The 27,988-nt window shown below is 46.3% G+C and overlaps 2 protein-coding genes across 3 annotated transcripts in view; both read left to right on the top strand.

Annotated features, from left to right (window-relative positions):
- Positions 1–21,266, top strand: part of Phf12 (PHD finger protein 12) — a 49,897-nt gene extending 28,631 nt beyond the window's left edge. For both annotated transcript variants that reach the window (XM_070027331.1, XM_070027332.1), the window contains exons 5-15: positions 1,530–1,650; positions 6,366–6,498; positions 9,433–9,597; positions 12,570–12,728; positions 13,504–14,299; positions 15,654–15,779; positions 16,524–16,667; positions 17,683–17,781; positions 18,305–18,387; positions 19,529–19,667; positions 20,008–21,266. In XM_070027331.1, the coding sequence (XP_069883432.1) occupies positions 1,530–1,650; positions 6,366–6,498; positions 9,433–9,597; positions 12,570–12,728; positions 13,504–14,299; positions 15,654–15,779; positions 16,524–16,667; positions 17,683–17,781; positions 18,305–18,387; positions 19,529–19,667; positions 20,008–20,342 (2,300 nt within the window). In that variant the 3' untranslated portion in view covers positions 20,343–21,266. The remainder of the gene's footprint in view (positions 1–1,529; positions 1,651–6,365; positions 6,499–9,432; positions 9,598–12,569; positions 12,729–13,503; positions 14,300–15,653; positions 15,780–16,523; positions 16,668–17,682; positions 17,782–18,304; positions 18,388–19,528; positions 19,668–20,007) is intronic.
- Positions 21,267–23,341: 2,075 nt separating this feature from the next.
- Positions 23,342–27,939, top strand: Dhrs13 (dehydrogenase/reductase 13). Its single transcript, XM_070026761.1, has 5 exons — positions 23,342–23,519; positions 23,602–23,720; positions 25,359–25,482; positions 25,658–25,969; positions 26,857–27,939. Exons 1-5 carry the CDS (start codon positions 23,393–23,395, stop codon positions 27,297–27,299), a joined length of 1,125 nt encoding a protein of 374 aa, XP_069882862.1. The 5' UTR covers positions 23,342–23,392; the 3' UTR covers positions 27,300–27,939.
- Positions 27,940–27,988: the final 49 nt, after the last annotated feature.

The raw sequence follows: 27,988 nt of genomic DNA, 5'->3' as shown, positions 1-27,988 counted from the left end.
CTCCATTTTCTGAATCTTGACTGCTCCCCTGCCCCTTCCCAATATTATCTCCTTTTTTAAAAATAGACATTACATCCACAGGGTTCAAAAACTTAAAATACAAGCTAGATGTAGTAATGCATGCCTGTTATCCAACTATTGAAGTACAAGGATTGAAAAGTTCAAGGCCAGTGTGGGCTACACAGCAAGCCCGTCTCATTTTTAAATTAATACTGTTAGCTGAATACATAGGAATATAGCTCAGTTGTAGAGTATTTACATGGCATGTGATTCACAAGGCCATGGGATTCCTTTCACTGGAGAAAAAAAGTAAAATACAAAGGCTTACAGCAAAAATTTTCTCTTTTATTCCCATGTCTCCCTTTCATACCTTTCGCAGATAACCATTGGTTGGTTCTTAAAATGGATCCTAGAGTTTTCTGTGCATGTATAAGCAAATACAGAAATATGCTTGTATTGTCCCTTAAATAACATACTAGATATACTGTTCTATACTTTTTTTTTAAAACTTAACAATATATTCTAGAGATCTTAAGATATTATTATAGAATTTCCTCAGTTTTGTTTTGTTTGGGTTCTATAGTAGTCCATTGTACAGGTGTGCCATCATTAATCTGGCCAGTTTCCTTTTCCTTTTAATTGACATTGAAGTTGTTCCTGGTTTTTTGTTATTGATGTAGTGCTTCAGCAAATAACTCTGTAAATACACCATTGTATATATTTGTAGATGTGTGGGAATATATGTAAGATTAATTCCTAATAGAATTTCTGAGTTAGAGTTCTTATTGGTAGATAATTATCAAATTGTCCTTTCTAAAGAAAAAAGAGTCATGGCTTCTATTTGGTACATAAAGGTTCTTGAGCTTAGTTTTTCTTCCAAGAAAACAAAGTTGGAGCTGGGCACTAGTGGCTAATGCCTGAAATGCTGGCTACACAGAAGGCTGAGAGCTGAGGACTGTGGTTTGAAGCCGGCATGGGCAGTAATGTCATTAATAATACTAGATAGAGTGTGGTAGAGTATCAGTTGTGAGCAAAAAAAGGTGAATGAGAGTTCAAGCTCTGGCACCAGAACAGGAAAAGGAAAGAAAATTGGAAGATACAGTTAAAAGATGCAGTTGAAATCAAGGCTTTTCTGATTTTTATTAAAATGTGGTAAAAAGACTTTTCCTCAGCTACTTCCACAGAATAATTCTTGACCCTTGGACTTGAGCATTTATATTTATTAGATTTCCAGGATTTAACCTAGGTTTCTAATCACTTCATGGTTGTGAAACAGTGTTTCTGCTACAAAACAGGTGATTTATGCTCATAGTTATCACTTATGTCAAACGTCTCCTTTTTTTCTCCCCCTCTTTCCTATTCTTTTTTTCTCACTTGCTATCAGCCCTGCAGGCCTCAGAAAGGATCCATCTCTGGGCCATGGCACATGTTTTTGCTAAGATCTGTTCCTTTCACTTATGTTATTTCCATATTCCAGGCAAGAAACTCTGAAGCCAGGGACAGTTCAGCACCACCAATCTCTTTTCTAGGTTCTAGCAAGAGAAGAAGAAAGGAGGAAACCACAGGGAAAAATGTTAAGAAGACACAGCATGAGTTAGATCACAATGGTCTGGTTCCCTTACCGGTCAAAGTCTGCTTCACATGTAACAGGTATTTTCTTCTCTACAAAGGGACTCTTCTATATTCAGCAAATGATACATTTTCTCTCTTTGGTTACCAGTTCCAAACCATATGTATTAAATGTGTACAATGCATATTCTGATAGTATGACTACAAAGAGACTAATTAATGGGTCCAAAACTTTTGTGTTAACAATTCCTTGAAGAATCACAGTGAGCAAAAAAAGCTGAGTAAGAGTTCAAGTCCTGTTGACTATGTTGATAGACTGGAATAAGAAGAATTGGACTTAAACAGAAGCATGAGGCCTTAAAGCTAGAAGAATTCTAGTCAGTAGTAACATAAGTCCTGAAAAAGGCAAAGTGTTTTTTGATAACTAAAGATGTTCTACAAGTAGTACAATTGCCTATGATAGCTAGTATAGATTGGACTGAGTAACTTCCAAAAACCCCCGGACTACCCTAATTTTATATTCCCTGAGACATTGATTTCCTTCAAATAGGACAGGGATCAGCTGCTTCAATTACAAAAGCTGGACTTGTTGCCTTGAGTTTATTAGGACTGTCTTATGGTCACAGCTGGATAGCAGGGGTAAATGGCTTTTTTTGGAGGGGGGGGTGCAGTCAGTCAGGGGGCTTGAACTCTGGGCCTGGGTGCTGTCCTTCAGCTCTTCAGCTCAAGGCTAGCGCTCTACCACTTGAGCCACAGCGCCACTTCCAGCTTTTTCTGTGGTGCTGAGAAATCGAACCCAGGGCCTCATGCAAACGAGGCAAGCACTCTACCACTCAGCCACCTTTCCAGCCTGTTAAATGTCTATTTAAAAAATAATAGCTGGGCCGGGCGCTGGTGGCTCACGCCTGTAATCCTAGCTGCTCAGGAGGCTGAGATCTGAGGATCGCGGTTCAAAGCCAGCCCGGGCAGGAGAAACCATGAGACTCCTATCTCCAATAAACCACCAGAAAACTGGAAGTGGCGCTGTAGCTCAAGTGGTAGAGCGCTCGCCTTGAGCTGAAGAGCTGAGGGACAGCGCCCAGGCCCAGAGTTCAAGCCCCACGACCGACAAAAAATAATAATAATAATAATAATAGCTGGGTGCCACTGGCTCACGCCTGTAATCCTAGCTACTCAAGGAGGCTGAGATCTTAGGATCACAGTTCAAAGCCAGCCTAGGCAGGAAAGCTCGTAAGACTCTTTATCTCCAATTAACCACCAGAAAACCAGAAGTGGCGCTGTGGCTCAAGTGATAGAGCACTTGCCTTGAGCTGAAGAGCTGAGGGACAGCGCCCAGGCCCAGAGTTCAAGCTCCACAACCAATGGGGGAAAAAAAGATAATAATTAAGCATTTCTACTGGGTGCAGGTGACTCACACCTGTAAGCTTTGGCTACTCAGTACGCTGAGATCTGAGAATCAAAGTTCAGAGCCATCCCAGGAAGGAAAATCCATGAGATCGTTAGCCCCAATTAACCACCAAAAAAGCCAGAAGTAGAACTGTGGGTCAAGTGGTAGGTAGAGTGCTAACCTTGAGTAAAAGAAGTTCAAGGATAGTGCCCAGGCCCTAAATTCAAGCCCCAGAAACAGCACAATTTTTTAAAAATGTATTCCAAAGCCAGATGCCGATGACTTACACTTATAATCCTAACTGTTCAAGAGGCTAAGATCTGGAGGGTCGTGTACTTTAAAGCCATCCCTAGCAGAAAATCTATGAGATACCATTTCCAAAATAAAAAGCAAAAAATAGAACTAGGAGGTATGGTTCAAGGGGTAGTACCCCAGCCAAGCAAACAAGCTGAGCAACTATGAGACCCTGAATCAAACTCTGGTACAAAAAAAGAAGTTCCACCAGGAACCAGTGGCTCATTCCTGAAATTCCTGTAATTCTAACTCCAGCTACTCAGGAGGCACACAGAGGGAAGATTGTAGAATGAGGCCAACCCAGGTAAAAAGTTAGTAAGACTATCATCTCAACCAATTGCTAGGCATATGCCTGTTGTCACAGCCATATGCAAGTCTGAGATTGAAAGGATCTTGGTCTTGAGGCCAGCCTAGGGGAACCGCCCCCTACACACATATCTTAGCTATGGTGGGAAGTATAAATAAGATTGCCATGCAGACCATCCAGGGCAAAAAGTGAGACCTTGTCTCAAAGATAACCAGAGCTAGCTGGGTGCCGGTGGCTCACGCCTGTAATCCTACCCAGGAGGCTGAGATCTGAGGATCACGGTTCAAAGCCAGCCTGGGCAAGGAAGTCCCTGAGACTTTTATCTCCAATAAACCACCAGAAAACCGGAAGTGGCATTGTGGCTCAAGTGGTAGAGCACTAGCCTTGAGCTGAAGAGCTGAGGGACAGTGCCCAGGCCCAGAGTTCAAGCCCCATGACCGACAAAAAAAAAGATACCAAGAGCTAAAAGGACTGGAGGAGTGGCTCAAGTGGCACATGACCTGCCTAACAAGTATGAAACCCTGAGTTCAAACCCCAGTACCACCAAAAAAAAAAGTTCCACAGCAAAAAACTTTTAGGAAACTAGAGAGTAGTGCATTAAAACTCAGTCATAAGCCACCATCAGTGGCTCAAGCCTATTGTCCTAGCCACTCAAGAGGCTGCGATTTGAACTCCAACTCCAGCCTAGGCAGAAAAATTCCCAAGACTATTATCTCCAGTTAACCAACACAAAGTCAGAAGTAAGGGTAGAATGCCCTCCTTGAGTGAAAAAACTTAAGCAAGAGGGTGAGGGCCTGAGTTCAAGCTTTAGTACTGGCATCCAGAATTTTAAAAAAGTCAAGACAAACTGTGGTTCTAGTGCATCTGAGGAACCTTAAGAATATTGTGTTTATGGGGCTGGGAAGGTGGCTCAGTGGTAGAGCGCTTGCCTTGCATGCATGAGGCCCTGGGTTCGATTCCTCAGCACCGCATAAGCAAAAAGAAAAAAAGCCGGAAGTGGTGCCGTAGCTCAAGTGGTAGAGTGCTAGCCTTGAGCTGAAGAGCTGAGGGACAGCGCCCAGGCCCAGACTAAAGGCCTCACAACCGGACCCAAAAAAAAAAAAAAGAATATTGTGTTTACAAATTATATTTAGAGCCAAGCACCAGAGGCTCACATCTGTAATCTAAGATACGCTGAGGATCCAACCTAGGCAGGAAAGTCTTTTAGACTCTGATCTCCAATTAATCACCAAAAGGCTGGATAGCTCCAGTGGTAGAGCGCTAGTCTTGACTAAAAAGGCTCAGAGAGGGGCTGGAAATGTGGCTTAGTGGTAGAGTACTTTCTAGCATGCAGGAATCCCTGGGATTCCTCAGAACCATATAAACAGAAAAGACCAAAAGTTGTACTGTGGCTCAAATGGTAGAGTGCTAGACTTGAGCATTAAAAAGAAGCTCAGGCACAGTGCCCAGGCCTTGAGTTCAAGCCCCAGGACTGAAGGCTCAGAGACAGCACACAGGTACTGAGTTCAAGCACCAAGACCAATACACACACACACACAATTGACATTTTGCTTAAGCCCCTTCCTTACATGAATACATAGCACAATCATTTTCTACATACCTCACCAGTTTTTAGTTCTGCCAACCAGTCGTGAAAGGTTTCAAAAAGGTTGCTAGTGGTTTTTTAATGAGGTAGGTGTTTTCTAGAAAGATCAGAGCAGAGTTGGCCGTCCGCCAGTAAGTATTATACATTGATCACTCTTGTTCTGACAGCCACTTTAAGCATACTCTAAATGAATGGTCACATCCCCACAAGACACATTCCTCTTAAAAGTGAAAGTAATGGAGAGCTTAATGATAGCCTTCTAATTTATCTGTCTTACTGATCAGGAATGTAACTAAACCATTGTGGGAAGGGTATGTGGAAGAATATTGTTAAGATTAAGCAGGAATTACTATTCTTCAGTGCAACCCTCTTGCTATATCTTGCCACAAAAATTACACACACACATACCCAGGGTTATATATTTATATGTAGTGGGGAGAGAGCTAAATAAGTGGTAGACTTGTTTAGCAAGCACAGGACTTAAGTTCAAACACCAGCACCACACACACAAAAATTAAGGTTAGGAATATGGCTTAGTGGTAGAGTGCTTGCTTAGCATGCATGAAGCCCTGGGTTCAAATACTCAGTACTGCATAAACAGAAAAAGCCAGAAATGGTGCTGTGACTCAAGTGATAAGTGCTAGGCTAGAGCAGTCTCAACATCAGAGCCCAGGCCTTGAGCTCATGCCCCAGATCTGGCTAAAATAAATAAATAAATAAATTTTAAAAATACAGTTTGTTGGGGCTGGGAAGGTGGCTCAGTGGTAGAGCGCTTGCCTTGCATGCATAAGGCCCTGGGTTCGATTCCTCAGCATCATATAAGCAAAAAGAAAAAAGCCGGAAGTGGCGCTGTGGCTCAAGTGGTAGAACGCTAGCCTTGAGCTGAAGAGCTGAGGGACAGCGCCCAGGCCCAGAGTTCTGGCCCCACAACCGGACCCAAAAAAAAAAAAAAAAATACAGTTTGTTGCCAGGCACTGGTGGCTCATGCCTGTAATCCTAGCTACTCAGGAGGCTGAGATCTAAGGGTCACAGTTCAAAACTGCCTAATGTCTGTGAGACTCTTATCTCCAGTTAACCACCAGAGAACCGAAAGTGGATCTATAGCTCAAAAGGGTAGAATACTATCCTTGAGCAAAAAAATCTCAGGGATAACACTCAGGCCGAGATCAAGCTCTATGACCAACAAAAAAGTACATAAATATATTTGTTTTATTTTTACACAGGAGTTGCCGAGTGGCCCCTCTCATCCAGTGTGACTATTGCCCGCTCCTGTTTCATATGGACTGCCTCGAGCCACCACTCACTGCCATGCCCCTGGGCAGATGGATGTGTCCAAATCACATTGAACATGTGGTGGTAAGCATAGCAGCATCCTATCAGTCCTTTACAGGCACAGCTGAGGTGTAGATGGACTGATTACAACATTGAAAGCATATGATGGTCTGCTTTATGCCATAGTTCACTCTGATCTCACAGATGCTGGTTTCATGCAGACCATTCTACTCAGTTCTGTTTTGACATGCCTCAGCTATGCATTTTGCCTTTTCCTACAGTATCTTGTTTTGTTTGCACATGCAGATTTAACCCACTAGTGCTTAGTTGTTTGAATTAAACAATTGATGTTACAGCCCTAAAGGGAATCAATCCAATTTTAAGGAAATAAATGGTTGGCTAGCTGGAATACACATGTCCTAAACAGCCAGTAAGTTAGGTTCTTCGCATCTATCTATCCTTTTTTCTTTTTTTTTTTAATCAGTTGTAGGGCTTGAACTCTGGGCCTGGGCGTTGTCCTTCAGCTCTTCAGCTCAAGGCTAGCGCTCTACCTCTTGAGCAGCAGTGCCACTTCTGGTTTTCTGCTGGTTTATTGGAGATAAGAGTCTCACAGATTTGCTGCCTCGGCTGGCTTTGAACTGTGATCCTCAGATCTCAGCCTCCTGAGTAGCTAGGATTACAGGCGTGAGCCACCGATGCCCCACTTACTTATCTATCCTTTTTTTTTTTTTTTTTTAATCTTGTCAGTACTGGAAATTGAATCAGAGCCTTAGAGTTTCTATGCAAGCACTCTACTCCTTAAGCCACATCCCTATCTCTTCTATTGTTTTTTAGTTCTGGAGATACAGTGTTATGAACTTGGCCCACCTGACCTTAAAATCAAGATCCTCCTGCTTTTGCCTCCCACTTAGCTGGATTACAGACATGTACCACAACACCTGACCTTTCCTTTCTCTGACTTTAATTCTTTATAGCTACCTATAATAGGTATTGAATAAGTAAGTTGTTGAATGAATGAATGAACAAAGAAACTAATATGGCCCAAGCCATATTAGGGAGAGCACAAGACCTTAAGTTCAAACTGCAGTACCAACACACACACACACACACACACACATCCAAAAAAAAAAAAAGAGGGCTGGGAAGGTGGCTCAGTGGTAGAGTGCTTGCCTCGCATACATGAGGCCCTGGGTTTGACTCCTTAGTACCACATAAACAGAAAAAGCCAGAAGTGGCGCTGTGGCTCAAGTAGTAGAGTGCTACCCTTTAGCTGATGAGCGCAAGGAGAATGCCCAGGCCCAGAATTAGCCCCATGAAGGAAAGGAAGGAAGGAAAGAAAGAAAGAAAGAAGGAAAGAGAGAAAGAAAGAGAGAAAGAAAAAAGGAAAGAAAGAGAGAGAGAAAGATAATGGGCCTGTGGCTCAAAGTAGTAGAGCACTAACCTTGAGCAAAAAGGCTCAAGGACAGCACTCAGGTCCTGAGTTCAAGCCCCACAACCAGCCATCCCATCCCTCCCACCCCCACCCCTCAAAAAAATGAGGCTTTTCCCTGTGCTGGTATCTCATGCCTGTAATCCTAGCTACTCAAGGAGGCTGAGATCTGAGGGTCTCAGTTCAAAGCCAACCCATATAGGAAAGTCTGTCTCTTTTCTCCAATTAACCACCAGAAAACCAGCAGTGGTGCTGTGGTTCAAAGTGGTAGAGTACTAGCCTTGAGTTTTTTGAAAAAGCACAGGAATAACACCCAGGTCCTGAGTTCAGGCCCCACGACCAACCAAAAAAAAAATGTAAGTAAAACTAATAAACTGCCTGAGTAGACCCTTTATTTTGAACCAAAGTGTGGGAGACCAGATAATCAAGAGCATAGTGGCAAAGTTATTTTGTTTTGTGTTGTTTTTGTCTATTTGCTTTCTGTAAGCCACTATTCTAAGTGGCCATCAAAGTTCTCCTTCCATGTAAGAAGATGTTAGTTCCTATAATGCCTTAGTACCCTGGAGGCAGGAATCAGGCAGGACACACAGGATTCTAACCCAACTAGACACAGCTCCTATGTAGAACAGTTTACTGCCTGTGAGAAAGTCCTTTTCTGGGAAGGGAGTCGGGTCTCTGGAGGACCTCGGTCTGTATCTCTAAAATATGTAGTACTCTGTCATCTGACAGAGTACTCTAAGCTGAAGTAGAAGAGAATTAGGCAGAATTCTGAATGGCACTTAGCAAATTCCATATTTGATACCTTCTTTATGCCTCACTGAGGGACATGAGTATACCAGGCAGGCACTGGGCCTGTGATCCTCATTATTCAGGAGCCTGAAATCTGAAAATCCTGGTTTGAAGCCAGCCTGGGCAGAAAAATCTCTGAGACTCTTAACTCTAATATACTAATTCTTCTCCACTGGACTAGGTGGGGCTAAGGGGAGAGTACCATCTGTGTTGCTTTGTCCCTTGCTAGAAATGTTGATATTCTGGGCTGGGAAGGTGGCTCAGTGGTAGAGCGCTTGCCTTGCATGCATGAGGGCCTGGGTTCAATTCCTCAGCACCACATAAGCAAAAAGAAAAAAGCCGGAAGTGGCACTGTGGCTCAAGTGGTAGAGTACTAGCCTTGAGCTGAAGAGCTGAGGGACAGCACCCAGGCCTATAGTTCAGGCCCCACAACCAGACCCCCCCAAAAAAAAAGAAATGTTGATATTCTGTCTCACTGAAGAAATCCCCTTACATAGTTGAGAACTTCTAGTTTTTTTGTTTTGTTTTGTTGCCAGTCCTGGGGCTTGAACTCAGGATCTGGGATCTGTCCCTGAGCCTCTCTATACTCAAGGCTAGCACTTCTACCACTTGAACCACAGTGCCACTTCTCGTTTTTTCCATTTATGTGGTACTGAGGATTTGAACCCAGGGTAGGCAAGCACTCTACCACTAAGCCACATTCCAAGCCCCATTTTGGGCTTTTTTTTTTTTTTAACCTTGAGCATGGAGTTAGCCAAAGGGGGCACCTAACTACATGATGGTTTCTGCTTTGTACCTAGCTGAACCAGAAGAATATGACTTTGAGCAATCGGTGCCAGGTGTTTGATCGTTTCCAGGACACAATTTCACAGCATGTTGTCAAAGTGGACTTCCTGAAACGAATCCACAAGAAGCATCCTCCTAACCGTCGTGTGCTCCAGTCGGTCAAAAGAAGAAGCTTGAAGGTAAGTAAGTCATAACCCAGTACTGGCAAGATGGCAAGCTCTGGTTGCCTTCGTGGAATAGACAGAAAGTCATTGTCCCAGTTTTACATACAGTAAGCTGAAGCCCCAGAAATTTGTTTTTGGTGTCTCAGGAAGTAATGAGTATGATCATGTTTGAAAATAGTGGTTTAGGGGCTGGGAAGGTGGCTCAGTGGTAGAGCGCTTGCCTTGCATGCATCAGGCCCTGGGTTCTATTCCTCAGCACCACATAAGCAAAAAGCCAGAAGTGGCACTGTGGCTCAAGTGGTAGAGCACTAGCCTTGAACTGAAGAGCTGAGGGACAGCGCCTAGGCCCAGAGTTCAGGCCCCACAACCGGACCCAAAAAAAAAAGAAGAAAGAAAGAAAATAGTGGTTTGGAATATGAGGAAAAAGTCCTGGTAGGATGCCATTCATCCTGTCTGTCTCCTGATGGCCCCTCTCTGAGTGTCATCTTGTAAGATGAAGGTACAAGTGATTAAGCAAATCAAACCAAAATAAGGAGCTGTTCCCAGCTTGAGGAACTTTAAGAGAAAAATATCTGAACAGAGACTTCAATCTGTATTTCCAGGCTAGTGTTCATTTATCACCAAGGCTTTAAATTGTAGTATTATAACAGTATCTAACATTTCTTTGTACTTGATAGTTGCTGACAGTGTCCACAAAGGTTGAAAGATTTTCTTGGTTGAAAAGCATGTGGTGTTTTTCATAAAGTATTCAATCACTTCTTGTACTTAATCTGGAGGTCCTAACACTATGTTCATAAATAAACTTGATCTCTTTGGAAAGAAACACAGCAAGCTATATGTGCCTATGGAAACCAGCAGTTCTCAAACATGGCCACTTGGTGGCAACCACACTTTAAACTCAATCACTGTTCTCCTCACCTCCAGTGGGTGTCAGCTAGCAAGATGCTAACTGCTGGAAATTTTTTTTTTTTTTTTTAAATTTTGGTCCAGTCGTGGGCCTGAACTCTGGGCCTGGACGCTGTCCCTCAGCTCTTCAGCTCAAGGCTAGCACTCTACTGCTTGAGCCACAGCGCCACTTCCGACTTTTTTCTTTTTGCTTATGTGGTACTGAGGAATCGAACCCAGGGCCTCAAGCATGCAAGGCAAGCACTCTACCACTGAGCCACCTTCCCAGCCCCATCTGTTGGAAATTGTATAACAAACTCTTAACTGGACAAATATTTATGCTTCAGTCGAAACACAGTTTTCTAAAATTAAATTAAGATGTTTTCCATTAGAAGGAAATAGTAGAAGTGATATCTGTCATACCTCAATTTCATGGATCTAAAAGTAATCTGAACTAATTTACCATGCAATTTGGAAGAGAGCCTAACTGATGAAATTAAGAGGTCAGGAGGTTTGAATGAATCCTATCATTGTATTGTTCTCCCTGCCCTTTAGAAATATACCCTTATTTGTTGAAGAGAAAATCAAGGTCATTGAATTGCCTGAAAGACATTTTGTTCTTGGACAGTTTAAGAGTGCAGTGAGTGAGGACTGTAGTACCTTAGGACAATATCTTCATCTTTGATTTTAGGAATGTAGGTAAAATCCGCTTGATATTGGCATTTGGAGTTTCTTCCCTGCCTACTTTTTCACTCTTACCCAGGATACAGCCTTCAACTAGCTACTGCTCCATCTCCTGTTCCTATTGCTGAGTGTCTCAGAAAGTCCATGGTACCTTCCAGGTGATAACGTCAAACCATGTTTCTTCCGTTTCTCCTCATATCCAAGTGAATATCCTGCCCAACCTATAGAAACCTCAGTCTTAACCTGACCAAAACCAAAAATCTTCTGCTGTTCTAAATCTACTCTACTCACATATTTCTTATTTCAGTTAGTGATAGTGGTCCCTACCCAGACCCTCTAGCCAAAATTCTGAAGCCATTTTCAAGTTCCTCTTTCCTTCTCCATAAGGACTTGGTCACAAATCTGTTGGTTTGTCAGGTACTTTCCAGTGTCTTTCTTACTATGTCTTTCATATCTCATGTTGCTCCCCTATCCTTATGTCCCTTTCATCTACTTAGAAGTTCCTTCTCAAATTCCAATTTGCTGTTCAAAATCTCCCTAATCTCAGCCAGACACCAGTGGTTCATGCCTATAATCCTAGCTACCCAGGAGGCTGAAATTTGAGGATCGCAGCTCAAAGCCAGCCCAGGCAGGAAAGTTCATGAGGCTTTTATCTCCAATAAACCACTAGAAAACTGGAGGTGGCATTGTGGCTCAATAGGTAGAGCACTAGCCTTGAGCTGAAGAGCTGAGGGACAGCATCTCCCTAATCTCAAGTACCTATCCATAAACTGGAATAAGCAGTGTTCCTATAGAACATGTGGTATGGTATGTGTGTGTATGCATGCATGCGTGCATATGTACATACATGGTAGATATGTGATAGTACCTTAAACATTCCTCTAGGATGCATTGCATTTTTTCATTCTTCTATGGCATGAGTCATTGAGACTTCTGTCTTTGTGCAACAAAGATGTCTAATTGTTTCATGAGTCATAAATGAATATATGACAAAAACTAACATTGGTCATTTTTATATTCATCAGGACTCATGCCAAGCATTTCCATTATGAATGTGACCTCATTTAACTTCTTCCTGTTCACTCATCTCACATACTTGACACCGGGTAATAAGAACCTAGAATACCACACAAACATTGTCTACTATCAGTCTTACAGGATTAAGACAAAGCAGAAGTAAGCATACAGTGATTTCTGGGTTCTGCAGGCCTTGGACATTGATGAAGAAATATGAGGACCATGCCTACTGTTTGTATTACTGTGCCTTTTCAGACTAGTGTGCTGTATCAAAGGGGTTACAGAACAATTGCAACACACTAAGCTTCTTTGTCTTCAGTGGCCCCAACAGCAGCATACCAAGAAAGAATCATCTGGGCATATTGGTACCATCTGTCTTTCCTTCCTTCTATTTTGAACAGGTTCCTGATGCTATAAAATCTCAGTATCGGTTTCCACCTCCTCTCATTGCACCCGCGGCCATTCGGGATGGGGAGCTGATCTGCAATGGGATCCCTGAGGAATCACAGACACACCTTTTGAACTCTGAGCACTTAGCCACCCAAGCAGAGCAGCAAGAGGTGAGTGGAGGCAAAGCTGGGATTCTGAACCCAAACTTCCTGCCATCTCACCAGAGCTTTTATTGGAAGCAGCCTCTGTGTCTGTTACTCCCATCTCCACCCCACTCTCACCCTAACCCCTCAAGAGTTGAGTATTTCACAGAAAACCTCTGGCTCAGATCCCAAAGACAAGTAAGAGAACAGAACAACAGTCAACCAGGCTGCTCCTCTCCATTGGTCCTCCAGTGCTGCAAGCTGGGCAGATCTATATTGTAGGAAGAGATGAGTAGACCTGGCCAGGTATTGTTGTACACACCTATAATCCCACCACTCAGTAGGCTAAGACAGAAGGATTGAGAGTTTAAGGCCACCTGGGCTATATAGTAGACCTTATCCCAAAAGAGAGGAGGGCGGGGAGAGAAACCAGTAAGAGACAGCCATAAATGCATGAGCTGAGTTAGACCCCCTAGAAAGGTTAGGTGATAGTGTTGTACACAAAACAGGTGCTGGGATACCTGCTGAATATTGGTCACAAGGTGAGCCTTATGGCAGAGCCAAAATGGGAATCCCAATCTCTTCTGACCATGGTGTTGCCTGCTGAGTATATCAACAAGTTTTGCTTGGAAAGAGAAATGGAATCCTACCAGGAGTCAAGCCTACCCTTTCTGGTCATTCACGATGGGACCTTGGAAACAGTGCTTGTTTGGCTCTGCTGTAGCCATGGCCGCAGTGGCAGGATGGACCAGCGCCTCCCAGGCCTCTCACCCTCCTCTCCTCTCCTCTCCTTCCATTGCAGTGGCTCTGTAGTGTTGTTGCGCTCCAGTGCAGCATATTGAAACATTTATCTGCTAAGCAGATGCCTTCGCATTGGGACTCTGAACAGACAGAGAAGGCTGATATTAAGCCTGTTATTATGACTGACAGCTCAATCGCCACCTCCCTGCAAACCGCTGACAAGGCACCTACACCTTCCCACTACCCCTTGTCCTGCCCCTCAGGGATTAACACCCAGAATTCCCTGAGCTGCTCTCCACCCCACCAGCCCTCAGCCCTAGAGGACATAAGTTGCAGTTCTTGTGCGGAAAAATCCAAGAGAGCCCCTTGTGGGACTGCCAACGGGCCAGTGAACATGGAGGTGAAAGCCAATGGCCCACACCTCTACAGCAGCTCCACTGATTCTACGGACCCCCGGCGACTTCCAGGCGCTAACACCCCCCTACCAGGCCTCTCACACCGGCAAGGCTGGCCCCGGCCCCTCACGCCACCGGCTGCTGGGGGGCTTCAGAACCACACCGTCGGCATTATTGTGAAGACAGAGAATGCCACTGGCCCCAGTTCTTGTCCCCAGAGGAGTTTGGTTTCTGTCCCAAGCCTGCCCCCTTCCATTCCCAGCTCTTGTGCCAGCATCGAGAACACCAGCACTTTGCAAAGAAAGACTGTCCAATCACAGATAGGACCTCCGTTGACAGATTCAAGGCCTCTGGGCTCACCCCCAAATGCCACCCGGGTGCTTACTCCCCCCCAAGCAGCAGGAGACAGTATCTTGGCCACAGGAGCCAACCAACGATTCTGCTCACCAGCTCCATCATCAGGTAAGTGCTCCTCAGCCTCAGTGATTTGGAATTATTTTATGTTCTTTCTAGTACATGGAAACTTAAAATTCTAAAATACTTATTTACTGTGAATGCCTCAGATGACTTCAATCTCTGTCTTTCTGTATTTCTATAATAGAAGAAAGGCATGTTAATCTGTCCTCATCTTGCAAATTTGGTTGCTTGGACTCTGAAAGCTTAATTGTTTTAAAAAAAATCTTTAAAAAGATGACCTACCAAGTCAATATCAGGACTAGAACTACAGCCTAGGTTTCCTTACTTCTCACCCTCCAAGCCTAGTTTTCTTTCTGTCTTGTTCTAGAAGAAGGCAGCATACTCTGGAACCATTGGGGTTGGCCTGAAGTTCTGGGTAACAGTCTCAGTGTTTTGTGATCCACATAATAAAGAGACTAAAGCAACACTTGATGCAGCCATTTGAGAAACTTCCATGTTGGGGAAGCAAGAACAGAAAGCCTTTCAGAATAGCTGCAGAGTGCAATATCCAAAGAGATGGTTCTGGCCCAGAAGCTTGCCCTTGGGCCATATGCCAAAGGGCAGTCCCTTAAGTCTCGCCAGTGTGGGCCTGTTCTCTCAGTTGTCCCCAGTTAACACTCAAGACCTTGAGATTGCTCACCCTAGCATCTGAACTGAATCTCACCCTAGCATCTGAACCGGGTTTCAGATGGTACTGGAACCCTCTGTCGTCTCTCCTGTCTGCACTGAAGCCAGCCTCTTAGTTAGGAGGCTTGGTAACCAGGTGACTGATTTCTCTGCATGGGAGCTCCCAGGTTGTGGGACTGTTTTTAGCCTATTTTATAATAGTATGGATAGATTTTGCACATTCTCTCATACTTCAGCAGGCACGAATGGTAGAAGCAAGTATTGTTTCTGTAAGAGTAGAGGAGCAGCTAGGCGCCAGTGGCTCACACCTATAATCCTACTCAGAAGGCTGAGATCTGAGAATCACAGTTCAAAGCTAGACCAGGCAGAAAAGTTTCATGAGACTCTGACTTCCAGTTAACCACTCAAAAACCAGAAATGGTGCTGTGGCTCAGCCTTGGTAGAGCACTAATTAAAGTCCAAGAAATGAAGCTACCTCATCATTTTGCCCAGAGAGTGGGTTACAGTTGTACTCAGTACTCTGGAGACTCCTGCATGCTCAGGTACATTGTTCCATCTGCCCATCCTCACCACACGTTTTTAGCTCTAGGAGTTCCAGAGCCTATGGGTTGAGAATCAAGAAGGGAACATCACCTGGGGTCCGAAATCCAGACCTGTCTCAGCAGTGGGGGATTGGACCGGTAGGTTTCCCTCGGGTGTTACGTAAGTAACAGTCTTCCTGCTCCATCCCCAGATGGCAAGGTCAGCCCCGGCACGTTATCCATAGGAAGCGCTTTAACCGTACCCTCTTTCCCAGCCAACTCTACTGCCATGGTGGACCTCACCAATTCACTTCGAGCATTTATGGATGTCAATGGAGGTGAGTGAGTGAGCAGCTATGGTGAATGTGGTGTCCCTGGGCAGCATTTGGCTCATTTTGAAGGAAGAAAATGGGCACTTAATTTCAGAGAGTTAGGGAGACTAAGGAGTATCTATCTATTTGGGTAGAATAGTGAGATAAGAAAGAGGGTTATGGGCTGGGAAGGTGGCTCAGGGTAGAGTGCTTGCCTTGCATGCATGAGGCCCTGGGTTCTATTCCTCAGCACCACATAAGCAGAAAAAGCCAGAAGTGGTGCTGTGGCTCAAGTGGTAGAGCGCTAGTCTTGAGCTGAAGAGCTGAGGAACAGCTCCCAAGTCCAGAGTTCAGGCCCCAGGACCAATAAAAGAGAGAGAGAGAGAGTTATCTCCTGCTTCTGTACATTGGCATAAATACATAATCAAAGGTGAAGGGTGAACCAGTAAGAAAGATAGAATCACTTTAGGCAGGTCATCTGGACTTGCTTCCAGAGAGAAGACCTCCTCTGTGGGGAAATCTAAAGTCAAGGATGACAGGAAAGGTCTTGATTGCTATTTAGAGGATGAGTAGAAAATGAAGACTTTGTTAGACATCTAAACCCTCCCCTATAGACAGGCAAGTTTCCTAAAACTAGTTTTCCCTCCTACAGGAGGCCCTCTGCACAGGTTTCACTGGGGCTCTCTGTTAGTGCAGATGACAAAACTAGCTGCCTAGCTCCATATTTTATTTTCATCTCAGCTTTTTAATCTTTTTCTCTTTGGTTAATAGAAATTGAGATAAATATGCTGGATGAGAAGCTGATCAAGTTTCTGGCCTTGCAGAGAATACATCAGCTTTTCCCTTCCCGGGTCCAAGCTTCACTGGGCAGTGTTGGGACGCATCCAACAGCTTCCGGAGGCCACCACACAGAAGGTTCGCATGCATATACGTGCCACCCCACCATCAGATCTTTCATCTGGTGTGTGTGAATGACCACCTTGCCTTCATGGAGAATCTCGGTAGCTTAGATCTTGTATGTCTTTGATAGGCTTAATTTTAAAAAAAAAAAAAAAAAAAAAAAGCACCATGTTTTTTTTCTCATCAGGAATGAGATGACAACATCAGCTTGCTATCAGACTCAAAGCAGTCTACTGTAACTCTTTGATACATGTCCACTGTGAGACACAGCAAAGCAGCCACCAGTGCTTTGGGATGTGTGGTGTGCTTTCTAAATATTTGTTTCTAATTGATCTAGAAGGGTTTCCCAAGAGAGAACTCTTGAAGTTCAAAATGAGAAATACGATAATAGTGGGGAAGATTTGTTTCTTCTTGTATTCTATTTGGTTTTCTCTGAGTAGTAACCCTTAAGAGCCTTGTTGCTTCAGAGTGTGGTAACCAGACCAGCAATAGCATCTCCTGAAAATTCCCCACACACAACTGAGTCAGAATTTGCTTCCTCTCCCCCCACCCCCGCCTACACACACAATACACAAACGCCTTTTGGGGGGCTGGGGATTGAACCCAGGGCTTTGTTTCTATTAGGTCTACCACTGAGCTATATACCCATCTCAGAATCTGCATTTTAACAAAATACATAGGTGATTCGTATGTACATTAAAGTTTGAGAAACACTGGTCTATGCCTTCTATTTTTCAATGTTTTCCCTTTAGAGTCACCTGGAATGTCCCTGGTAAGCTAATCTAGCAACCCAGGTACTTAAAGTACTAGTGCCCTTGAATTCTGTGACCATGTCCAAATAAAAGTTGGAAATGTGGTTGGGAGAGAAGGCCTCTCCCCAGAGCAGCTCAGTGTCAGTTGTTAGTTTGCAAACATGAGTCATCCATTAAGATTTTGTCCAGTCCAGGAGCCAAACGTCCAGGATTTGTTGATTTGTGATTGGGTCACAGGTTCTGAGTTTCTGAATGATCCTATTGTGTTTGTCTTGTAGTGCAAAGGAAGGAGGTACAGGCCCGAGCTGTGTTCTACCCCCTCTTAGGGTTGGGAGGAGCTGTGAACATGTGCTATCGAACCCTCTACATCGGGACAGGTGAGCCAGCCAGGAAACCAGGAGAAGCACTAGGCTTAAGAAGAGTGAGGCAAGCTCTTTCCAGAGTTGATTGGTTTAACCTAGAAAATATGCAATACAAAGGAGACTTAAGAAACAGGACAGTTCAGTGGAGTGGATCATTTGCTCTGTGTCATGAGACATAAATAACGGTCCATCTGGTTGCTGCTGGGAAGGCATCTGAAACAGAATAGAAAGACCCAGGCCTGTCACTGAAAAGGGACGTATTCATACATGCCCAACACTCACCTTCTGTACTCAGAAGTTGCCCATCCCCTTTAGTAACTCATGCTTCCCTCCAGGTAGCAACCACATGTTCTAAAGCAGATAAGCTACAAGGACAGCTGTTAGCAAGGGGGTTATTCAAAGATACATTCAAGGACCCTGAGCTACCTGCCCCTTGAGGTCTCTCTTAGCACCTATCCAGAAGCTAACTCCCTCACCTCCCCCACACATCCACCTTACAATCTGTTCTGCGTTCCTTTCCTCTCCTGCCACTCTGCAGGAGCTGACATGGATGTGTGCCTTACAAACTATGGTCACTGTAACTACGTGTCCGGGAAGCACGCCTGCATATTCTACGATGAGGTGAGGGATGGGGATGGGGAGGGAAGGAGCTTTCCCAACCTGAGACCTCTTCTTGGTACTAGAGCTGGGGTGATCTTTTCTTCCCTGTCTCAGTATGAAGGTTCCATGGCTACCTGTATCCAGAAGAAAGGCTTTTGGGGGGAGCTGTGGGGGTAGCTGAGGTTTAAACTCAAAGCTTCACACTTTGACTGAGCCATACCTGGAGCTCTTTTTTGATAGAGTCTTTAAGATAGAGTCTAGCTTTTTGGGGGGCGGGGGGGGGTCAGTTGTGTTCCTGGGCACAGTCCCTCAGCTCTTCAACTCAAGGCTAGTGCTGTACCACTTGAGCCACAGTGCCACTACCAGGCTTTTCTGCTTATGTGGTGCTGAGGAATCAAACTCAGGACCTCATGCATGCAAGGCAAGCACTCTACTACTGAGCCACCTTCCCAGCCCCTAGAGTCTAGCTTTTTGTCCAGGAATGTGCCTGGACACTGATCTGCCTGTTTTAAGTTTCCTACTGTAGCTGAGATGACAGGTGTATACCACCCCACCTATCATCTGTTTCACTTTGAGTCTCAGACTTTGCTATCAGATGGCCTGGAACCTCAATCCTCTTGATCTCAGCCTACCATGTTAACGTATGTAGATCCAGCTATTGGTTGAGGAAGGGTCACTCAAACTTTTTTTTTTTTTTTTAACCAAGCTGGTCTGAAACAACAGTCCTGATTTTGGCCTCCCACATAGCCTAGGTTTACAATATGAGCAACTGCATCTGGCTAGGGCTAGCTTTTCTGTTAAGACTGGTCAGAGAGACAGCAGTGGGAACCTACCCTAAAACCAGAGGAGTGGCCAGTATGGAAGGAAGCCAAATTATGTGGCTATATCCCTGTGAGTTTTGTCATTGTCATGTGCTAGTGAAGGTACCAGTGCTAAGGAGGCAGGGGAAAGGATGGGGGAGAGCAGAGGCTCTGGGCCACTAGAAAAGTAGGTTGTCACAAGAAGGGAATTCTTGAGCCCCATTCTGAAAGAGTGAGGCTGTGATTGAGGAAGAATATGAGAACTCCCTGGGACATAAGGAGCTGCCTTCTTGTGTCCTTTCTCCTTAACCCCAGGCCTCACACAGCAGACCACACATCTTATCTCCCCTCCTCCTCCTCAGAATACCAAACATTATGAGCTGTTAAACTACAGTGAGCATGGGACAACGGTGGACAATGTGCTGTATTCATGTGACTTCTCTGAGAAGACCCCGCCAACCCCCCCAAGCAGTATTGTTGCCAAAGTGCAGAGTGTCATCAGTAAGTTGGAGCAGAGTCCTGTGGCCACAAAGCTAAGACCACAGTCACAGTAGTGGTGCCATGCTGCCGATAACCTGTGCTCTCTTGCCTTCCCAGTCCCATTGGTCAAGTTCTCATTGCTGGTGGGCCCAGGGAAAGTCACTGAGAAGCAATGCTGAATATCCACGTGTATATCAGACTTATTTGCAGACTTCAGAATCCACCAGCCCTTTCTGAGCATCCCTCACCCCCTGGTTATGAGGCAGTTGGAATGGGGAGAGGTGGGGCCCACTTCTGGCAAACAACCTAGATAGGTCAACACTCGTTGTTCCTTTCCTATGACCATCCCCCTTTTTCCCAGGGCGTCGCCGGCACCAGAAACAAGATGAAGAGCCAAGTGAGGAGGCAGCCGTGATGAGTTCCCAGGCCCAGGGACCCCAGCGGAGACCCTGCAATTGCAAAGCCAGCAGCTCAAGCTTGATTGGGGGCAGTGGGGCCGGCTGGGAGGGAACAGCCTTACTGCACCATGGCAGCTACATCAAGCTGGGATGCCTGCAGTTTGTCTTCAGCATCACTGAGTTTGCGACCAAACAGCCCAAAGGCGATGCCAGTCTGCTGCAGGATGGGGTCTTGGCTGAGAAGCTATCTCTCAAGCCCCACCAGGGCCCTGTACTGCGCTCCAACTCCGTTCCCTAAGGCTAGTAGCTAGCAGCCACTGGCCTAGACACCCATCCAAGACTCCTGCAATGCAAAAATGTACACAAACCAAGCCCGGGTGTTTTCTATATCAGAAACCCTTCAACTACAATCTTTGCATGAAATGAAGAAAACCTTTTGACTTTTTTAAAACTCCTTTTTCTTTTCTCAAGTTTTAGGGGGCATTTGCACATATATTTGTACTCAACATTTCATGGGAAAGCGGCAGACCGAGCTGAGGAACAGTGTGGGCAGGGAGGGGAAGGCCCTGGTGTGGATACTTCCTCCAACACAAACCCTTCCCCCCACCACCCCCCTCCCCCTCGCCCGCCCACCCACCCACCCACCGTTGTAAAATAATCAGAAACTTGTTCTATTTTGTGGCAGTGACAATAGTTTTATATTAAAAGAAAAAATACAGTTTTCATACAGCAAAATCTATACAATATCATTGTTTTATTTAATATAAAGATCGCTACCCACCCTCCTTCCATGGCTCCCACCCTCCAAGTTATTTTCCCTTTCTGCAGCGGTTGCACTAAGGTAGCTACTGTGTATTATGGACAAATGAGATGAATTCTTTTTCTGGCTGTCCATCTATTTTATTTCAAATAAGGAAAAGTGTATTTGGATTTTGTGTAAATACATCTAGTGATGACCTTTTTTCAATGTTTTTAAAAACTGTGTACAGTACTACATGTGGTAGAGCGTTTTCTCAAATTGTCTATTGTAGCAAAAACGTTTTTGTCGTAAACCTGTTTTGTCTCTTTTTGTTCTCTTGCCACTTCTCTTCCTCCCACCCCTGGTTCCCTTTTCTCTTCCCTCACCCCCACAACTAGTACCAATGTACATAGTAATTGTAATGTTTTAGACTTTACAGAAACTTTCCTGTATTCTGTATATAAAAAACAAAAATACTCCAAATTATGTTTTCTGCCTGTCTGTCCTACCTGTCATCACCCTTGGAGGGGAACTACCCTGAGATCTGGATTTAAGGGGTGGCAGGAGGGGAACTCTTTGAACAGGTCTCTCAGTCACAAAGCAAAGCTGGGAGTGAGAAGAGATGTTAGATGAGTGAGCCTAAGCTGGGTAGAAAACAATGGAAGGGTGAATGCTGTTTTTCTGGAGAGCCCTAATATAGTAGGATCCAGGCAGAGAGTCTGGACCAATTCTAGATAGTGTGATTTGCAGTCCTAGCTAATCCACTGCTGTTTCATTCAGAAAACAAGTACTGCATTACCTCAGTTCTAAAGTTCTGGGTCCCCCTCATGAAGCCAAACTCCTTTTCCTCCTCCATACTTGAGTGAAAGGCATTCCTGGTTAGTTCTTTGTGAGGACAGTTTTCTTGCTAGAATCAGCACTATTGGAGTAAACAAACCCAGTTTGTGTATTAGGATTTTGCCTTGGGTTAGAAAATAATGCTGCATCCACAACCTTCTCCCACAGCACTATACATAATTGCACATCCACAGTGTGGTTAAGTAGGTAATGACCCCAGGACTCTACGATCTACCCGGGTTCCCATCTACCTATCTAGTTTTATCTCCACTATTGCTCCCTGCCAGTACCTGATGGGTTTCTCAACTCCTTAAAGGCAGAAGCTTTGGATTCTCAGTATAAACAAGGGCAAGTACTGCTGGGCAATTTTTTTTTTTGGTCGATCATGGGGATTGAACTCTGGGCTTGGGCACTGTCCCTCCGCTCTTCAGCTCAAGGCAAGCGCTCTACCGCTTGAGCCACAACACCACTTCCAGTTTTCTAGTGGCTTATTGGAGATAAGGGTCTCACGGATTTTCCTGACCGGGCTGGCTTTGAGCTGCGATCCTCAGATCTCAGCCTCCTGAGTAGCTAGGATTACAGGCATGAGCCACCGGTGCCTGTCTACTTCTGGCTTTTTCTGTTTATGTGGTGCTGAGGAATAGAATCCAGGGCCTCATGCATTGCAAGGCAAGCACTCTACCACTGAGCCATCTTCCCAACCCATTGCTGGGCAAATTTAAGTGCCAAAACAGGTGCTAAATCCCTGCAAAGTTCCTTAGCCAGGAGTGCCCTTACCCATGATTCTGTAACTGTCCTTACCCCACTCAAAACCATAGTAACTTCCATTGAGTAATGGAGCATCTTATTTCTACCACCCATTCCATGGGCAGTAACAGGTTTTTATTATCTTCACACTTCCCTCAGAAAGGGAGTGAGGCGGAGCACTGCTATAACTCAACAGACAGGAGAGTCAACTTGGACTGCATATATAATGAGTTTCGAGCCAGCCAGACTGGGCTACTTCAGAAAAACCCTGTCTCAAAATAAAAATTTAAGGATGGGGGGTAGGGGGGTCCTGAGATTGGGAGATAGAGAGGGCAGATTTAACTACTTATTCCACTTTTGAATACTGCCACCTCTCTAGTAAGTATGACCAGAACAGAAAAGCTACAAGTTGAGGGCTGGATGATGTCAGAATGAGAAATTGAAGGATTGGTTCGTTGAGGGAAAGACGTTTAAGAGGACTGAACTCTTAAACACAAGCCCATTCATGTACTCTCCTGAAAGGGGAGAGCCTTTACATTCTCACACCTAGAGTAAACAGATTATTCATTCAGGCACACGCGTTGGTGGAGACTACAGATGCCTGCACAGCTTGGCGGGACTCTGCCCAAAAAGGCACTGACACCTACGTGGTTCTTACCCAAAAGCAGGCTCACACCCTGAAGGGTGATCCGAAGGCCCCGCAGGCACCAACATACCTGTTAGTGACAGATGGACGAACACCCGAGGCAGGCATTTGGGAACACGCCTAGAGGGCGCACCCAGGGCCCTAATGCACACATGCCACCTGAAGCTGTCCGCACGCACAGGCATACGGCCAGACGCACGCCTAGGGGGCGCTCGCAGGGCCCACGCAAGCGCGCGCACGCGCGCACGCCCCCCTCCGCCTGGCCTCCCTTCCGCCCCCGTCCCCGCCCCCGCGAGGCCCTGTCGCGCGCGGCGCCCTTCCAGGCCTGAGCTGGGCGGGGCGGCGAGACCCGGGGCGGGAAACCCGCTGGGCAGCCGGCATGGAGGCGCTGCTGCTGGGCACGGGACTGCTGCTGGGAGCCTACGTGCTCATCTATTACAACCTGGTGAAGGCCCCGCCGTGCGGTGGCCTCGGTAGCCTGCGGGGCCGCACGGCCGTGGTCACGGGTGAGTGCAAGCGTGGGCAGGCGGCGGCCGGGCGGCGGGGCGGCGGGCCGCGTCCCGGCGCGCTCACCCGTCTCACCTGCAGGTGCCAACAGCGGCATCGGGAAGATGACGGCCCTGGAACTGGCGCGCCGCGGAGCGCGCGTGGTGCTGGCTTGCCGCAGCCGGGAGCGCGGGGAGGCGGCCGCCTTCGACCTCCGCCAGGTGAGGGAATGCGGGCACGGGTGGGACCACCAGTCAAGGACACATCGGGACACGGGGACCAGCCAAGCCGCGCGGGAACGCCAGTTCCAGAGAGAGCCGCGCGGTTCGTTAAGCTCCCGGAAGAGAGTGCACTGAGTGCTCTGGTCACACAGGGAAGGCGCTCCAGGGATCCTGAAGGAAGGCATTGCTAGTCCGAGATGTGTAAGGATCAGCCGGAGTTAAGTTAATGAAGAGCAACAAGGGAAGAGAGCAGCAGAGAGAACAGCATGTGCGAAGGCCAGGAGGATAGTCTAATTTGACACGCAGGGAGAGATTTAATGAGACTGAAATACAAGTTAGGAAGATGAGCGCCAGACTGAAGGTTCTGGAGGTCCTTATAGAGCCCAACGACGAGTTTGAACAGTAGAGCTCAGGGAAGGGTCCTTAACAGGACATGAATTGTCAGAATAGACTGGGGTCAGGCAGAGGGCAAGAGGAAACCAATCAAAAGTCTGTTATACTAGGTCATGGTGGCCCACATCTGTTCTCCCAGCACTAGGGAGGCTGAAGCAGGAGGATTGTTGAGTTCAAAACCTGCTTGGGCCATATAGTGAGTTGGAGGCATTGTCTTTGTTTTTGTTGGTTTGGTTTGTTTTTTTGTCTGTCATGGGGCTTGAACTCTGGGCTTGGGCGCTGTCCCTCAGCTCTTCAGCTCAAGACTAGCACTCTACCACTTGAGCCACAGCACCACTTCCGGCCTTTTCTGTTTATGTGGTGCTGAGAAATCAAACCCAGGGCCTCATGCATACAAGGCAAGCACTCTATCACTGAGCTACCTTCCCAGGCCCGGCATTGTCTTTAAAAAAAAAAAGTCTGAGCCAGGCACTGGTAACTAATACTAGCTATTCAGGAGACTGAGATCTGAGGATTATGGTTCAAAGCCAGCCTGAGCACCAATTAACTACCAGAAAACCAGAAATGGAGCTGTTGCTCAAAGTGGTAAAGCACTAACCTTGCACAAAAAGAGCTCAGGAACAGCACCCAAGCCCAGAGTTCAAGTCCCATGACTGACAAAAAAAAAGTCTGTTATAGATTTTAGGGTAATAGGAAGTGTGGCTCAAGTGGTAGAGTGTCAGCTGAGTAAGATTTTAGGGTAATAACACACACTCAGTACAGAATGCAAACTGATCATGGTATTTTACATTTAATACAGCAACAGTTAAAGATACATATTGCTATATTATTCTCCTTTTGTCCACTGCCAGTCCTGGGGCTTGAACTCAGGGCCTAGGCACTGTCCCTGAGCTTCTTTTGCTCAAGGCTAGCACTCTACCACTTCAGCCACAGCACTACTTCTAGCTTTTTCTGTATATGTGGTACTGAGGGATCAAACCCAGGGCTTCTTACATGGTAGGCAAGCACTCTACCGCTGAGCTACATTCCCATCCTATTATTCTCCTCTTATACAGTGAGATAACTGAGGTCCAGAGTGATTAAGGATTTTGCCCAAGGTCACATGATAATAAAAGACAATCTGTACAGTTATTCATTACATCCTAATGCATGGTGCAAAACTTAGTAATGACAGCAGAAGGTTCCAAGGGAGAGGGAATAGGAGGAAGGTTCTTGGTGACAATCCCAGCCCTTGCTGATCCACAGGAGAGTGGAAACAATGAGGTCATCTTCATGGCCTTGGACTTGGCCAGTCTGACCTCGGTGCGGGCCTTTGCCACTGCCTTCCTGAGCTCTGAGCCACGGCTGGACATCCTCATCCACAATGCCGGTGAGGGGTAAAAGGCCTTGCAGGGTGGGTGGTGGGTGGCCAGGGGCAGTCACCACCTCCAGCTGGGACCTGCTAGGGATCAGTAGACATTTGGGAAGGATACCCCCTAATGCTGTCTCACAAAGGGGGATGCTGGGGTCTGGGGGCTCCTTCTCACACCTAGCCTCTGCTCCAGGAATCAGTTCCTGTGGCCGGACCCGTGAAACCTTTAACCTGCTACTTCGTGTAAACCACATCGGTCCCTTCCTGCTGACACACCTGCTGCTACCCCACCTGAAGATGTGTGCCCCCAGCCGAGTGGTGGTGGTGTCCTCAGCTGCCCACAGACGTGGACACTTGGACTTCACACGCCTGGATCAACCGGTAGTAGGCTGGCAGCAGGAGCTGAGGGCATATGCTGACAGTAAGCTAGCCAATGTACTGTTTGCCAGAGAGCTTGCCACCCAGCTTGAGGGAACTGGTGTGACCTGCTATGCTGCCCATCCAGGTGAGGTGTGGCTCTGGAGCTGTCCTGATCCTCTTCTTTTTTTTTTTTTTTGGTTGTGGGGCTTGAACTCTGGGATTGGGGACTGTCCCTGAGCTCTTCAGCTCAAAGCAAGCACTCAACCACTTGAGCCACAGTGCCACTTCCAGTTTTCTGATGGTTAATTGGAGATAAGAGTCTCAGACTCTCCTGCCTGGGCTGGCTTTGAACCAGGATCCTCCTGTCTCAGCCTCTTGAGTAGCTAGGATTACAAGTGTGAGCCACTAGTGCTCAGCTCTTGTGATATTTGAGGGTCCATCTTAAGCATTTTAGCTTTTACTTGAGTGAGATAATTGATGAGTAGAATCATTCTTGCCTTTAAAGGGCAAAAGATTTATACAATATCATTAGAAACCAGAGTTTTCATACTTGCCTTTAGAGAATAGACTACCCCAGGAGAATGAGATCTACTTTGCCTATATTACTGTACTATGCTTTAGAATATCATTACCTAAGGCCATTAGCAATTATAGTAATAATAATAACCCAACTAATTTTTATTAAGCTTTTATTACAACTCCAGATCCCTAATGCCCAAAACAGTAGCTTGTACACAGAGGTACTTAATATACACTGCTAAGAAAGGAATGAGGCTCCAGCTAAAAGAAAAGATGGAGAGAGATTTAAGAGGCTGGAGAGACAGTGTGACCAAAATCTGAGAGAATAACTAATTTCGGGGGAAGAGAGGAGGCTTTTATTGTGAAGTGAGTGAAGTCACCTGTGGGGGCAGAGTTCTTGGTAGATATTGCCCTAGCTTCCCTGGAGCTAGATTCTGTCCAGTTCTAGCTCTATTCCTGCTGCTTATATCCGGTGCCTTCACCCATCTTCCTCCCCATCTTTTCTGCCCACAGGGCCTGTGAATTCAGAGCTGTTCCTGCGTCATGTTCCTGGATGGTTGCGCCCCCTTTTGCGCCCACTGGCTTGGCTAGTGCTCCGGACACCCAGAGGGGGTGCCCAGACACCCCTGTACTGTGCTCTTCAGGATGGCATTGAGCCCTTCAGTGGCAGATACTTTGCCAATTGCCATGTGGAGGAGGTGTCTCCAGCTGCCCGAGATGACCGGGCAGCCCACCGGCTATGGGAGGCCAGCAAGAGGCTGGCAGGCCTTGGGCCTGGGGAGGATGATGACCCCAATGAAGAGCCCCAGACTGAGGATTCAGCGGCCCCATCTTCTCTGAGCACCACCCACCCTGAGGAGCTTACAGTTTCTGAACTTTTCCCTGGTGCTCAGAGTTTACCAGACTTGTCTAAGTTGACACGCCGAATTCAGGTTAAAGCTGAGCCTGAGCCCTAAAGCTCCTAACTCCCAGGCTTAGATGCTTTCTGTAGCACTTTATGACCCCTAAAAACCTTAGCTGTGTGCTAGGCCATGCCCCTGGTACCCAGGGGTTGCCATTTTTACCTCTGTGATTACTTTGTGAGGTCTCTTGGTATGTCTCAGGCAGCTCTTTTACTGGTGAGAGAAATAATGGGTAACAACTCCTTCTTAAGAGAGACAGTAACCTCAAAAGTTAGGGTAAAGGGTAACACACCAGACACTGTACTGCTCAGGAATTTGAATTTCAGATTTCCAGGCCACACCTGGGTTGACTGTGATGAAAGCTCTGGAGCAGGGCCAGGGAGTTTGATTCAAAGCAGTGCCAACAATGAGCATCGCTGACCTGAGCCCTCTGCAACCATCCAGCCAGGTAGTTATATTACCCCCATTCCTCAGCGCTGGAGGGAAGGACTCACTCAGCCCCCGGGGTTCAGCTGGTAAGAAGAGCAGAGGACTGAGATTTGAGCCTAGGGGGGGTCTGATGCTAGGGCCCGCCCAAAGTGGGTGCTGGGAAGTAAGGCGGCTCAGGGCTGTTTCCGAGGATGCTGGGGCTCGGGGTGCCTTCCAGGGTGTTGGAGGGCTGGGACCCCCAGCAATAAAGCGCGTTGACTGCCAAGGCTCTGCCTCTCTACTTGCCAGCCCCGCCTTCCGCCGCCGCACTTCCG

Source organism: Dipodomys merriami, unplaced genomic scaffold, assembly GCF_024711535.1.
Source record: "Dipodomys merriami isolate MVZ:Mamm:240054 unplaced genomic scaffold, mDipMer1.0.p SCAF_19, whole genome shotgun sequence".
NCBI lineage: Eukaryota > Metazoa > Chordata > Mammalia > Rodentia > Heteromyidae > Dipodomys > Dipodomys merriami.
Note: the sequence above shows the minus strand (reverse complement) of the source record. Positions and strands in the feature narration are given on the sequence as shown.

Coding starts and splice junctions, on each gene's coding strand:
- Dhrs13 (XM_070026761.1), top strand. CDS start 23,393: ATGGAGGCGCTGCTGCTGGGCACGGGACTGCTGCTGGGAGCCTACGTG. Junction 23,721..25,358: donor CCGCCTTCGACCTCCGCCAG/GTGAGGGAATGC, acceptor GCTGATCCACAG/GAGAGTGGAAACAATGAGGT. Junction 25,970..26,856: donor CTGCTATGCTGCCCATCCAG/GTGAGGTGTGGC, acceptor TTCTGCCCACAG/GGCCTGTGAATTCAGAGCTG.